The sequence below is a fragment of the Ornithorhynchus anatinus genome, chromosome 5, assembly GCF_004115215.2.
Source record: "Ornithorhynchus anatinus isolate Pmale09 chromosome 5, mOrnAna1.pri.v4, whole genome shotgun sequence".
NCBI lineage: Eukaryota > Metazoa > Chordata > Mammalia > Monotremata > Ornithorhynchidae > Ornithorhynchus > Ornithorhynchus anatinus.
In genome coordinates this window covers 23001834-23016375 of record NC_041732.1, presented here as the reverse complement: position 1 = coordinate 23016375, position 14542 = coordinate 23001834, and the positions used below count along the sequence as shown (strand labels likewise).

Genomic DNA, 14542 nt, shown 5'->3' with positions numbered 1-14542 from the left:
TAGACACAATCCATGTCCCAGGTGGGATTCATAGTCTTAATTCCATAATGCAGGTGAGGTAACTGAGGTACACAGAAATGAAGTGACTTGCCCAGGGTCACACAGCAGACAAATAGCAAAACTGGGATTAGAATCTATGATCTTCTGATTCCCAGGTCCGTGCTCTTTCCACTTGAGATTGTGAGCCCTATGTGAGACTGAGGCTGTGTCCAACACAATTATCCTCTATCTACCCCAGCACTTACTACAGGCCTAGCACATAGTAAGTGCTTAACCAATACTATTAAAAGAAAGAATATAATTATCTGGTGTGTTCTGATCAAAATCATTAGCTTTGGCATCAGTTAATCAAGTAATTGAGAAAACAGAGGAAGCTCTGCCTGGATAATCATGATCTCAACCTCCTTGTTACATACAAACACACATGTGAACCCCTCCCCCCAACACACCCACACACAGACACACATTCACTCAACCCTCCCCATTTTACTTTGCTTTTGGAGATCCAGCCTGAGGATTCATTTTCACTCTTTGCCCGCATTTTCCCAGATGCGCATGATCTCACAATCTGAAAAACCCATCTGCAATCCTGTGAAATCCTGTTTGAATGAAACTTTGGTTTCACTGCAGGCTCCAAGAGCAACAATTAAACAAAACGTTCAATTAATGAAATTGGCTGGATGTGTTATTCAAGTCTACCCTTTGGCCGATAGAAACTACTGTGGGATCCTACTCAGGTAGTCAGTGGACAGTGTTGCCAAATGGAGATCACTGTTAAAAGACTGGACATATGACTTTTTGATTTCTGCTGTTTGGAAATCAATCAATCAATAAGTAAATAAATGTGTTCAGAGCGCAGAACTTGGGAGAGCACAGTATAATAGAGTTACTAGACATGTTCCCTGCCCACAATGAGCTCATAGTCTAGAGCTTATAGTCACCCTTTCTGTAATAACTGTAGAGGGTGAGGGGTCTCACCAAGGTGTCAGGAGGATTGCTTAATGAAGATGGTTTCTTAAGATCATGTGAAAGTCATTAGAGAAAAGCACTTTAGTTGTTCTCCATTTCAGAAGTGGGTAAGACCCAAGGGCTTAGGAAGTCCTGAGGCTTCTATGTTGATGGACTGAGCCACCCTGGACCTCTCCCTGGACTTCCATATCCTCATCATTAAAAGAACGGGAGGACCCTAGTCTGCCTCAGAATAATAATAATAATTATGGTATTTGTTAAGTGCTTTTTATGTTCCAGGCACTGTACTAAGCACTGGGGTGGCTACAACCAAATTGAGTTGAACACAGTCCGTGTCCCACATAGGGCTCACAGTCTCAATCTCCACTTTACAGATGAGGTTACTGAGGTACAGAGAAGTAAAGTGACTGGTCCAAGGTCACATGACAGACAAGAGGCCGAGCTGGGATTAGAATCCATGATCTTCTGATTCTCAGGTCTGTCCTCTACCCAGTAGGCCAAGTGACTTTGGGAAGAATACCTCAGCACTAAACACTGCAAATGAAAGCAGTTGTAACTGTGCTAAAGAGAAATGATCGCTTTCAGCATATCAACCAGAGTTGTTCAGTTAGGTGTCGCTGTGAAACATTGATAGGACCTTCATCATTTTACGGCCCTGAGAAGTCAGGCAAGAGTGAGTTTGAAGACTAGTATGTTGCCCAGTTCTCCCCATTCCCCACTGCTCCAGAGTAAAGCAGGGATATGTGGTTGACTCAGGCCTGTTCAACTTGGTAGCTCATTAATCAGTCTAGAGGGGGAGACAGACATTAATATAAATACATAATTACAGATACATAATAATAATAATGTTGGTATTTGTTAAGCGCTTTCTATGTGCAAAGCACTGTTCTAAGCCCTGGGGGGATACAAGGTGATCAGGTTGTCCCTCGTGGGGCTCACAGTCTTCATCCCCATTTTACAGATGAGGTAACTGAGGCACAGAGAAGTTAAGTGACTTGCCCAAAGTCACACAGCTGATAAGTGGCGGAGCCGGGATTAGAACCTATGTCCTCTGACTCCCAAGCCCGTGCTCTTTCCACTAAACCACGCTGCTTCTCCATAAGTGCTAAGGAGTTGAGAATAGGGTGAAGAAATGTTGCAAATCCAAGTGCAAGGGTGATGAGGAAGCGAGTGAGAGAAGACGGAATGAGGGCTTAGTTGGAGAAGGCCTCTTGGAGGAGATGTGTTTTTAATAAGGCTTTGAAGGTGGAGAGAGTGATGTCTGTAGGATTTGAAGAGGGATGGCATTCCAGGCAACAGGCAGAACGTGGGCAAAATATCGGTAGCGAGGTAGACAAGATCGAGGTAGAGTGAGTAGGTTGGCATTAGAGGAGTGGAGTGTGTAGACCGGGTTATAGTAGGAAATCAGGGAGGTAAGGTAGGAGGGGGTAGGGTGATTGAGTATTTAAAGTCAGTGGTAAAGAGTTTCAGTTTAATGTGGAGGTAGATGGGCAACCACTGAGGAGTAGGGAAAGATGGACTGAATGGTTTTGTAGAAAAATTATCTGGCAGCAGAGTGAAGTAGGGACTGGAGTGGGAAGAGCCAGGAGGCAAGGAGGCTGATGCAGTAATCAAGGCAGGAGAATGTTTGGATTAAGATGGCAGAAGTTTGGATGGAAAGGAAAGAGAGGAACTTAGCAATGTTGTGAAGGTTAAAACAACAGAATTTGGTGATAGATGGACCATGTGGGTTGAATGAGAGAGATGAGTTAAGAGAATGCCAAGGTTACAAGGTTGTGAGGCAGGGACGATGGGGCTGTTTACAGTGATGAGAAAGTCAGGAGGAGGACAAGGTTTGGGTGGGAATATGAGGAGTTCTGTTTCATTTGTCAATAATAATAATAATAATGTTGGTATTTGTTAAGCGCTTACTATGTGCAGAGCACTGTTCTAAGCGCTGGGGTAGACACAGGGGAATCAGGTTGTCCCACGTGGGGCTCACAGTCTTAATCCCCATTTTACAGATGAGGGAACTGAGGCACAGAGAAGTGAAGTGACTTGCCCACAGTCACACAGCTGACAAGTGGCAGAGCTGGGATTCGAACTCATGAGCCCTGACTCCAAAGCCCATGCTCTTTCCACTGCGCCACGCTGCTTCATCAAAGTAGAGATGTCCTGAAGGCAGGAGGAAATATGAGACTGCAGAGGCGAAAGATCAGGGCTGGAGATGTAGATTTTGGAATTATCTGCTTTCATAGAGATGAAACCACGGGAGCAAAGGAGTTGTCCAAACGTGGGTGTAGATGGAGAAAAGAAGGGGACCAGAACTGAGCTTTGAGGGACACCCGCAGTTAGGGAGTGGGATACAGAAGAGGAGTCCATGAAAAAGACTGAAAATGAGCTGAATGCTGAAACTTTGAGATTTACCCTACTCATATTGTGGAGCTGACTCCAATTCACTTAAAATATCACAAGCTGGAACCAAAGGGCTGAGTATTTACAGTTCAAGCCCCAGTAATATGGAGTCAGATACTGGTCAGGCACTGACTAGAAAAAAATACTTTTTGAGAGAATTTTTCCTGTGGAAAATTCCCCTCATGAGCTAAACTTGCAGGGAATAAATCCTGCACTCAGCACTTAACTTGCACACAATAATAATAGTATTCATTAAGTGCTTACTATATGCCTAACACTGTTCTAAGCAATGGGGCAGATACAAGTTAATCAGGTTGGACACAGTCCCTGTTCCCCATGATGCTCACAGTCTAAGTAGGAGGGCGTAGGATTGAAACTCCATTTTACACGAGGTAACTGAAGCACAGAAAAGTTAAGCGACTTATCCAAGTTCACACAGTGGTTGAGTAGGGATTAGAACCCAGGTTTTCTGACGCCCAGGCCGGTGATCTTGAGGGAAGAGGACCATGATGATAGGGTTAACAGCTTTAGAGCCATGTACCTCAATTCTCACCTAGAGTCCACAGTGGCTACTCTGATATCAGCATGACCGTCAGCCTGACCAATGGTTTTGGAGCTTTCCAATTTCCAGCCCTGGTTCTCCTTCCTGCTGCCCTTCTGGGGTCCTCAAGACTGTTCCAGTTATTTAAAACAGATCACAAGGCCAGGAGAACAACCTCTGGCATCCTGGGCAGAAGTTGTCAATCAGAGAGAACTCTGAACCAATTAGGAGTCAGAAGAATCCAAACACCTCACAGAAATCACTAGACTGGTATGAATATTTCAAAAAAAGTTTCTACATGTCAAATTCAGTTTCCTGAAAAGGGAGAGTCCTGAAAAAGACTGAACCCATGGCTTTGAAGTTTGAGATTTGAAAAAGGTCACTGAGTTTGCTCCATTGCAAATTCTAATCACTGAATGGGTCATGTTTAGCCGCAGGGTAGCAAACCACAGTGGTCACCAGCACTTGGAGGAAGGAGAAGGATTCAGTGGATTTCTGCCAGGATACCATGTTCAGTGATTAAATTCTCTACCTGCTTTGATCCAGTGGCTATGGAGAAGCTCGTCAGAGTTGAAATCTCTCACTAGTGTCTAATTTTAGGTTAAATTCTTCATGGCTTGGTCAAATTCAGGGAGCTGGTAATCTCCTAAACTGCTCCTTGAGGTTAGGAAGGTCCTGTTTTCCTAATGTTTTGGTTTGAAAGATGTTTACCCCCACCCTTCCCCTTCAGGGGACTCTTCCCTGTAGCTTTGGGGATCAATTTTGTTTGAAAGCAGTGCAAAAAGCAGCATAGCCTCATGGAAAGAGCATAGATCTGGTAGTCAGAGGACCTGGCTTCTAATCCCGGGTCTGACACTTGCCAGCTGTGAGGCCTTGGACAAGTCATTTAACTTCCCTGGAGCTCAGTTTCCTTAACTGTAAAATGGAGATTCAACACCTGATCTCACTCCTACTTAGACTGTGAGCCCCACATGAGGCAGGGATTGTGTCTGACTTGATTAACTACACCAGGGCTTAGAACAGTGCTAGACACATATTAGCACTTAAATATCATTAATAGTGAGTAGTAGTAGGAGTAGGACCCCAGAAAGGATTTCCAGGTTTATTCTGTTCTGAACACAAACAAAAAAAAATGTAATTTTCGATTCAAACCAATACAGCCAGATTATAGTTGATAAATACTGGAGTTTCAAATGGCTTTCTGCATAAATCTTGTTCTTAAAATTGGGTAGAGGAAGCTCTCTGAGAAACAGCAAAATGTTTGTTCTAAAGGACAATCAAAATCAAATAGCAAGACTTCAATGCCCAGCACCAGTAGATGTCAGTGTAGCCTAAGAAAAGAGAGTTGGGTTGCTAGTCAATGTGAACTAAGAGAAGGAGATTGATTTTGTAAAAGCTCTAGGTTGGGAAGGGCTGACAGATTTTTGAAAGAGTTATCCAGCCCCGTTTTCTGTAGGGGTTCAACTACTTCCAAGACTACTTCCAAGGCTTTTGCGTAATTTTTTGCCAATGGGGAGTCTGAATCCCTGCTACCCTAAACCGGAAGCAAATTGGGAGGCATACTATAGGCAGTAGACCCCCTGGTGGGGTTCAGCAATCAACCAGTTTGCAGAGCACTGTGCTAAGTGTTTGGGAGAGTATAGTACAACAGAATTAGCAGACACGTTCGTTGCCCACACTGAGCTTACAGTCTAGTCGGAGCTTACAGTCTACAGGGGCTACTTTTACATGGAATTTGTTAAGTGCTTACTATGTGCCTGGCACTGTACTAAGCACTGAGAGAGACACAAGTTAATCCAGTTGGACACAGTCTCTGTCCCACTTGGGGCACAATCTTAATAGGCATTTTGCCGGTGAGGAAATTAAGGCACAAGGAAGTTGAGTGACTTACCCAACATCACACAGCAGACAAATGGTGGATCCAAGACTAGAACTCAAGTCAGGTCATTCTGCCTCCTTTAGTGCCCAGAAAAGATCCAGGGTCCAGTGCCCTGGTGAATTTCATTTCCTTCAAAGCCTCCCATACACACACCCATTAGAATGAATTAGCCAATCAACCAAGTGAGCAGGTGCCAGTAATTTTTCCTCTTTTACCCACCAGCATGGAGGTTTGGACCCGACCTGCCTGTAATAGAACCACCTAAAGCAGTGTCTCAGGGAACCAGCTCCCATATCACCTGCAAACCCTGGTAACCTTGCACTAACTCATGGAGCACAATTTATGTGTGCAGTATCAGGCATGAACGGGCTTGCTAGCTGGCTCCTACAATTCTCTCCACCCGTGAAAAGGGAATTCAATCCTCTGACTCATTATTTTCATGAGCTGGACTTCCCATGTGTGTAATTAATGCTTGAGAAGACTACCTGTTTGTGTGTAATGTATGCAAACCATTTGCCCCCAGTGATCTAGCTGGAAAGTCTCAGAACATCACGCTCAAGTATTCCCCCCCACACACCATCCTTGTCTGGGGTCCCTCTCACGAAATGATCTTTTGGTAGGGGTCAGTTGCTCACTCTACAGCCTGAGCGAGACCTGGGAGAGTTTGCTTACTTATCATTGAAGTATCTCCCATTTTTGTGGATCTGATTTTCCAGGGTGAAGTTGAAGGTGAAATGCTCCACTTGCTCTCTGTAGAAGGTTTTTGCTCGGGATTTGTAGGCTTCATCCTGGAGATACCGAATCATGTCTGGGAACCACACAATCAGACCGTAGTAACTGTGGCGGGAAAGAACAGAGGTCATGACACTGGAGACATCATTCACATCTCTTGTCGGGGACTTTGCAATTTGATTTAAGACAGATAGGGAGGCTGCTGGGATGGAATTTTCCCAGGCATGGAAACAGAATTTTTCCTTCTAAAGGTGAGTCTGGGCCCTATCTAACTCCTCTAAATGTCTGTGTCCTTCAATCAATCAACTCCTCCCAATTTCCGTGTAGAAGTTCTTTCAATCGATCTTTTTTTGTGTGTGTGTTTACCGTGAGCAGATCACTGTACTAAGCACTTGGGAGAATACAATACAACAAAGCTGGTAGACACATTCCCAGCCCACAATGAGTCTAATGGAGAAGACAAACATTAATGTAAATAGGAAGCAACATGGCTTAGTGGATAGACCATGGGTTTGGGAGTCAGAAGAACCTTCTATCTAATTCCGACTCCGCCACTTGTTGGCTGTGTGACCTTGGGCAAGTCACTTAACTTTTCTGTGCCTTAGTTCCCTGCAAAACGGGGATTAAGACTGTGAGTTCCATATGGCACATGGACTATGGCCAACCTGATTAGTTTGTATCTATACCAGTTTTCAGTACACTGTCAGGCACCTACTGAGCACTTAACAAATACCATAAAAATATCTATTTCTCCTTAGAAGGAAAAATGTTAATAGTGGTTAGAACAGTAATCTGCTCACAGTAAGCACTCTATCAATACAATTGACAAATAATGTCACAAACTTCATTCACCACCACCACCACTGTCCCTTTTTCCAGACTAGAGAAATCTATCCAATTGTGAATGACCAAGTGCTCAAATGGAAAGTGCACATGTTCTGTGTTCTAGTACCAGCTCTGCCACTAGTCAGCTATGTGAACTGGACAAACCATTTAACCTCTCTCTTCCTCAGTTTTCCCAGCTATAAAACAGAAATAATAATACCTACCTCTTCCACCTCAATGTAGCCTAATGCAAACATATAAGCCAAGGAGTCAAAGGACCTGGGTTCCAATCCCAGCTTCACCATTTTCCCGCCGTGTGATCTTGAGCTAATCATTGCTCTGGGACTCAAGTTTCCTCCTTTGTAAAATGGGGGTTCAATGCCTTTCAGCCTCCTTCTTAGATTGGGAGTAGGAGAGAGAGTGTGTCCAACCTGATTATCCTGAGAAGCAGCGTGGCTTAGTGGAAAGAGCATGGACTTGGGAGTCAGAGCTTATGGGTTCTAATTCCAGGTCTGCCACTTGTCAGCTATGTGACTATGGGCAAGTCGCTTAACTTCTCTGTGCCTCAGTTCCCTCATCTGTAAAATGGGGATTAAGACTGTGAGCCCCACATGGGACAACCTGATTACCTTGTATCTACCCCAGCATTTAGAACAGTGCTTGGCACACAGCAAGCGCTTAACAAATACCATCATTATTATAAAGATTATTATTACCCCAGCACTTAGTACAGTCCTTGGCACATAGTAATTGCTTAACAAAACAAATACCATCATAGGACTGTGGATAAAGTAGAGGATAATTAATGTAAAAGTGGTTTTGAAAACATTGAAATGGTTTTCAAATTCAAGCTATTATTTCCAGATTGTCAGCTCCTTGTGGGTAGGGATTATGTCTACTAGCATTACTGTACTCTTGCAAGTGCTTGATTCAGTGTTCTGCCTAGAGAGAGAAAGAGTGTTCTGCCTCGATTCTAAGGCGAGGAATCCTTATACCAGTGTTTGATACCAATGTAGACAGTTTATTGTTTGTGTGTTTTTATCATATTCGTTAAGTACCTATTATGGTCAAGGCACTGTACTAAGCACTGAGGTAGATACAAGACAATCGGGAGAGATTCAGTCCCTACTCCACACAGGGATCACAGTCTTAATCTCCATTTTATAGATGAGGTATTTGAGGCCTAGAGAAGTTGAGTGATGCCCAGGGTTACACTGCAGAAAAGTAGGGGAGCTGGGATTAGAGCACTGGTCCTTCTGACTCCCAGGATTGGTGCTCTTTTCACTAAGCCATGCTCTTTCTCACTTTGGCATTTCCTGTTAAATCCCATTACATTCTAATGATCTGTGACTTCATTTCCAGGGAGTTCTGCCTTATTAAGCACCAGTGGTGAGGAAAACCCCACCTAAAGCATGTTTGGATTGTTTTCCAAAATACTTGGAGATTAACAACAGAGAGAGAACATAGCCTACCTGGGCTATTAGAGAAGAGGTTCTTGAACTTACCTTAAAGCCATTGTAAACCAAACTACAGCCAGGATCAGTGTATTCATCTTGTAGGGACCCATCACACAATACAAGGCATTGTCCCAGACCTACAAACCCACAAAATAAAGAGATTAGGAAGTGGTGGAGGAGACGGAGGAGGAAGAGAAGAAGGAAGAGGAATTACAGGGCTTCCAAGCCCAAACCCCAGCTTTTAGACCAAAGCCTCTAGTTGTTTCAAGCAGCCTTCAAACTATATCGGGAAAGGAAATTGGGGCGAGACCTGCTGAGAATGAAAAATGGAGCCTGTGGTGGGTTGGCAGGGGGCGAGGTGAAGTGAACATTTATTTTTCATGAAAATTCTCAGGGGGCAGGCCTTCTGTGAAAATAAGGATGACGCAGCAACAAAATGGAGAATAACGAGCCCAAATTAAGTTGGAGAAATGACAGTGTCTGATGCGGATGCCAATTCCGGTAAGCAGGCCTTTTATAAAGTGTTGCTGCTTGATTTCACTTGCAAATTTTCTTTCCTTGAAAAGTTCAGGATGCTTCACACTGCAAGCTAGTTGTGGGGAGGGAACGTGTTTACCAACTCTGTTATAGTCTACTTGCCCAGGCTATTACAGTCCAGTGCTCTGCACACAGAAAGCTCTCAGTAAATACCACTGAATGAATGATTCAGAATCATTCTAACCCTTTGAGTTCATTAACTCAACTCACAGCTGTGTGAGATGAATTATTTAGATGGAACCCCCTGGAGGTGGGGGAGAAATTTGAATTTTCCACAGAAAGGTGGCCAACCCTCTAGATTCTCTTCTCTTTGGCAAGGGAATAAAAAAGCCATGAGGATGGGCCCCTGCCCCATTTCTGTTCCCCAAACCCTCAGCTCAGGGCTGTCAATACCTCCAGCTCTATATTCCCCGAGAGACCCCACCCATATACCTGTTTGAAAGTGGTGGTGAATCGGACCAGCCAGCGCTGGTACCACGTTCCTGTAGAGCTCTGGATCTCAATGAACTCGTCCATCTGCTTTGGGGTTTTAATGTTGGAAACCTGAAATGCAAAGCCAAGCTTGAGAGCACAAACGTCTTGCCACGGGTGATGTACAATTCCATTCTTGTCAACCTCTCCCATGCAGTAGAGGGTGAAAATCCTCTAAAACAAAACAATCCTTTGGGGAAAACATGACTGGAAGGGTAGGAGGAGAGAAAGATGAGGAAATCGAGGAGCAAAGGCTAGCCTCCTGGAAGAGGCACTCTATCTTGTTATCTCAGGAACCGGAAGCATACCATGCATGCTTCTAAAGGTCTTCCCAAAAGAACCAGCGGAGGGTTGCTGACATCACGGGCTTTGATCTTCCAAAGGCTTCCAGACTGTTCCAAGGAGGTCTCTCCGGCCTCTTTAAGTCTGCCTCTCATAATAATGTTAATAAAAATAACTATGGTATTTGTTAAGCACTTACTACATCCCACTCAGGCATAGGTACAAGATGAATAGGTCTGGCCCCACATGGGCTCCCAATCTAAGAGGGAGTATTGAATATCCATTTTACAGATGAGGAAACTGATGCACAGAGAAGTTAAGCTGTTTGTCCAAAGTCATACTCAGGCACATGACAGAACTGGGATTAGAACCCAAATTCTCTTACTCCCAAGCCCCTGATCTTTCCACTAGGCTGCCATGCTGTTTGTCCTCATTAAGTCTTACCCAGAAGCTGGAATGCTTTTGTGGGCCATGTATTTTAAGGGTTTATGATTGAAATGGAAGGTGTCTAAAAAGCTCCTTGAGGTGAAATTTGATGTTAAAACAAGGATTGATTATGCTCCTGTTCTCTTTTATTTTTTTCTCTTGAAAGAATACCTATCCCAGAGATTATCTGAATGCTGGAATGCTGGCAATTTAAAGCAGACTGATTTTAACTGACAGTTAACAAGAAAACACTTATTTGTTTCCCACACTCACTTAGAACAGATTCATTTTCACCATACCTGCAATCTCTGCTGCCCATGGGGAAATAATATTTCCCCTTGGAAAATCCCAGCAGTGGACACTAGAGGGGTTCAGAAAGTAATTTAGGCAGATTGTGGAATTGAACGAATCAGACTGTACTTGGCAGCCATCGTGAAGAGGCTTATGCTCTTCCGCTTGCAGTGAGGGGCAGAGTTATTCATTGGGAAGCTAATCATCTCTGGAATCTTTGACCCTAGCGTCTCGGTAACTGGTGAGAAGTTTCAGCACAGAACCACTGCACCAGCAAGTAATTCCACCCCTTGAACCACCCCCTCTCTCTCCTGGACTGAGCCTGTTGTCCCTGTAAGGACACCCCAGAGGGTTTCAAGGAGAGCTTTGGTCTGTTCTAAGGGGGCATTTCCCATAAAGTCGTTTTAATTTGAGCCTTTCCTGAGATTTCTCAGAGGGAAATCAAAGTTCACTCTTGTCCACAAACTGTGAGGCTTGGACAGAGATTGTTTCTGTATGATGTGTTGTGTTATAGACTTGTACGTAATCCAGCCTACCCACATTTTCCTGTTTCACACTCTTTTGGCCTCCCATCTGCCTGAACATTGGCAGAATATGCTTTATCTCTGGAATCAATCTACATGAGCCTGAAGATTTTATTCCTATGGTTCTTAGAGGGATCTCATTGGAAGGATCTCATCCCGTCAATTGAGACTCTGCTAAACCCTAGAATAGAAAAGCCTTGTGGCCTAGTGGAGAGGACACAGGTCTGGGAGTCAGAAAGACCTGGTTCTAATCACAGATCTGCCAAGTGCTAGCTACCTGACTTTGGGCAAGTCACTTAACTTCCCTGTGCTTCAATTTCCTCAACTGTAAAATGGGAATATCTGTTTTCCCTCCTACTGAGACTATGAGCCCCACGTGGGACAGAGGCCCATTCCGACTTAACTAACTTGTACCTACCCCAGCACTTAGAAAACTAACTTGTACCTACCCCAGCACTTAGAATACTGTTTCACACATAGTAAGTGCTTAACAAATGTGTTTAAAAAATGGATTAATAAAGGAGGTGAAAGGCTCTCCATTAACCAGTGGTCTCCAGGAATATGGTAGATTCTGATTGGGGTGGTCATGGGGGTGGACCTGCCCGAAGGTGTAGGGGTGAGTAGTAAACACTTGGGGGAGAACAATATAGCAATAAGACACATTCCCTGCTCACAACAAGCTTACAGTCTAGAGGGGGAGATAAACATTACTTTGAATAAATTACAGATATGTTCATAAGGGAGCAGATCAGGGAGACACAGAAAGAAGTGGAGAATAGAAAAGGAGGATTTGTCAGTGAAGGCCTCTTGGTGGAAAAATGCCTTCAATAAGGCTTTGAATGGAGAGAGGGTAATTGTCCGTCAACCCTGGATATCCCTTCTAGCTGAAAGATTCCAGGATTTCCTGCTGGGGAAGATGGGAGACACAGGGATATCAGAGGAGCACTAGTTGGCCATCAAATGAAACAGCATGGCCTAGTGGTCATATTGCTCTGCTGTACTCTCCCAAATGCTTAGTACAGTGCTCAGCACACAATAAATGCTCAATAAATGCAATTGATGGAAAAAGCACAGGCCTGGAAGTCAGAGGTCCTGAGTTCTAATCCTGACTCTGCCACTTGTCTGGTGGGTGACCTTGGGCAAGTCACTAACTCTCAGGGCCTCTGTTCTCTCATCTGTAAAACAGTAATTAAATACCTGTTCTCCCTCCTACTTAGGCTGTGCATCCTCTGTGGGACAGGTACTGTGACCAACCAGATTATCTTATATCTTCCCTGTGCTTAATGCAATACCTAGCATGTAGTAGGCACCTCAGTTACCTCATCTGTAAAATTCATTCATTCATTCAATTGTATGTATTGAATGCTTACTGTAGGCAGCACACTGTACTAAGCGCTTGGGAGAATAAAAAGTAACAATCAGCAGTCACATTCCCTGTTCATAGTGAGTTTACTATCTAGAGGGGAAGACAGATATTAATATAAGTAAATTACAGATACGTACATAAGTGCTTTGAGGCTCGGAGAGGGGATGAATAAAGGGAGCAGGTCAAGATGAGGCAGAAGGGAGTGGGAGAATAGGAAAGGAAAATTTCATCAGGGAAGGCCTCCTGGAGGAAATGTGCCTTCAATAAGGCCTTGAAGTGGAAAAGTGTAATCGTCTGTCAGATATGAGGAGGGAGGGCATTCCAGGCCAGAAGCAGGATGTGAGCGAGAGTCAGTAGAGAGATAGACGAGACTGAGGTACAGCGAGAAGGTTAGCATTAGAGGAGCAAAGTGTGGGTTGGGATGTAGTCAGAGAGTAGTAAGGAGAGGTAGGAGGGGGCAGGGTGATTGAATGCTTTGAAGTCAATGGTCAGGAGGGTTTTTTTGATGCCGAGGTGAATGGGCAATGAGTGGAGGTTCTTGAGGAATGGGGAAACATGGCCTGAACGTTTTCGTAGAAAAGTGATCTGGGCAGCAGAGTAAAAGGCAGGATAGGAGAAGTGAATGTAGCAGTTGGGATGGAGAGGAAATCACAGATTTCGGTGTTGTTGTGAATATGGATTTAGTAATAGATTTAATATGTGGGTTGAGCGAGAGCGAGGAATCAAGGAAAATCCCAAGGATACGGGCTTTAAGACTTTAGGACTGTGAGCCCTATGTGGGACATGGATTGGGTATTATCTGATTAGCACATATCTACCCCAGTGTTTAGTACAGTCCCTGGTACATAGTAAGTGATTAACAAATACTACAAAAAAAAAAAAAAGCCAAGTCTTGTCTTCTGCTTGGGTTCAGTGCACTTACCGTGAATACTTTCTCTGGCTCACCTTTGGCCCTCATATTAGTGTCATGAACCTGCTTGAGGATCATCCAAGCTTCATCATGTTTACCTGTCTGGGAAAATGAAGAAGAGTATCCCCAATCAACTGTGAAATATCACTCTGCTTTCTGTTTATTATGACTGCTACTGGGGCATAAGGGGGATGGGAATAGGAAGGTGGATTAGAAATGGCCTGTTACAAGATGGGTCTCACTTTCTCTCCATGAACAAGCCTCTGACCCATTGTTCCCTCGAGTAAGTGTGCCTTTAAGCATTAGTTTACCCCACTGTAATGCTTCAATCTTACTAGGGTAACCTATAATTGCTAAATATTGGACTTATTCTCCTGGGAATCCACTATGAAATATACATGCCTTCTCCAAACTCATAATAATAACAAAAACAATTGTGGCATTTGTGAAGCACTTACTACATGCCAGGTGGTGTACTAAGCACTGGGGTAGTTACAAATTGGATTGGACACAGTCTTCATCCCCATTTTACAGATAATATAACTGAGGCCCAGAGAAGTGAAGTGACTTGCCATGATCACACAGCAGACAAGTGGCAGAGGTGGAACTAGAACGTGGATTCTTCTAACTCCCAGGCCTGGGATCTATCCACTAGGCAATGGAAGTAATGGCCTAGAAGCAGCATGGCCTAAGTGGATAGAGCATGGGCCTGGGAGTCAGAAGGACCTGGGTTCTAATTCCATTTCCTCCACTTGTCTGTTGTGTAACCTTGGGAAAGTCACTTCACTTCTCTGGGCCTCAGTTACTTCATCTGTAAAAGAGGGATTAAGACTATGAGCCCCATGTGGGACATGGATTGTGTCCAACCTGACTAGCTAGTATCTACCCCAGCGCTTAGAACAGTGCCTGGCACACAGTAAGCACTTAACAAATGCCAT

General features: G+C 44.1%; 1 protein-coding gene across 2 annotated transcripts in view; it reads right to left on the bottom strand.

Moving 5' to 3' along the window:
* SV2B (synaptic vesicle glycoprotein 2B) overlaps positions 1-14542 on the bottom strand; it is a 156230-nt gene that overhangs the window by 9639 nt on the left and 132049 nt on the right. For both annotated transcript variants that reach the window (XM_016227892.3, XM_001508186.6), the window contains 4 exons: positions 13617-13706; positions 9767-9877; positions 8846-8934; positions 6456-6620 (listed from right to left, as the gene is read on the bottom strand). In XM_016227892.3, coding sequence (XP_016083378.1) covers positions 6456-6620; positions 8846-8934; positions 9767-9877; positions 13617-13706 — 455 coding nt within the window. The remainder of the gene's footprint in view (positions 1-6455; positions 6621-8845; positions 8935-9766; positions 9878-13616; positions 13707-14542) is intronic.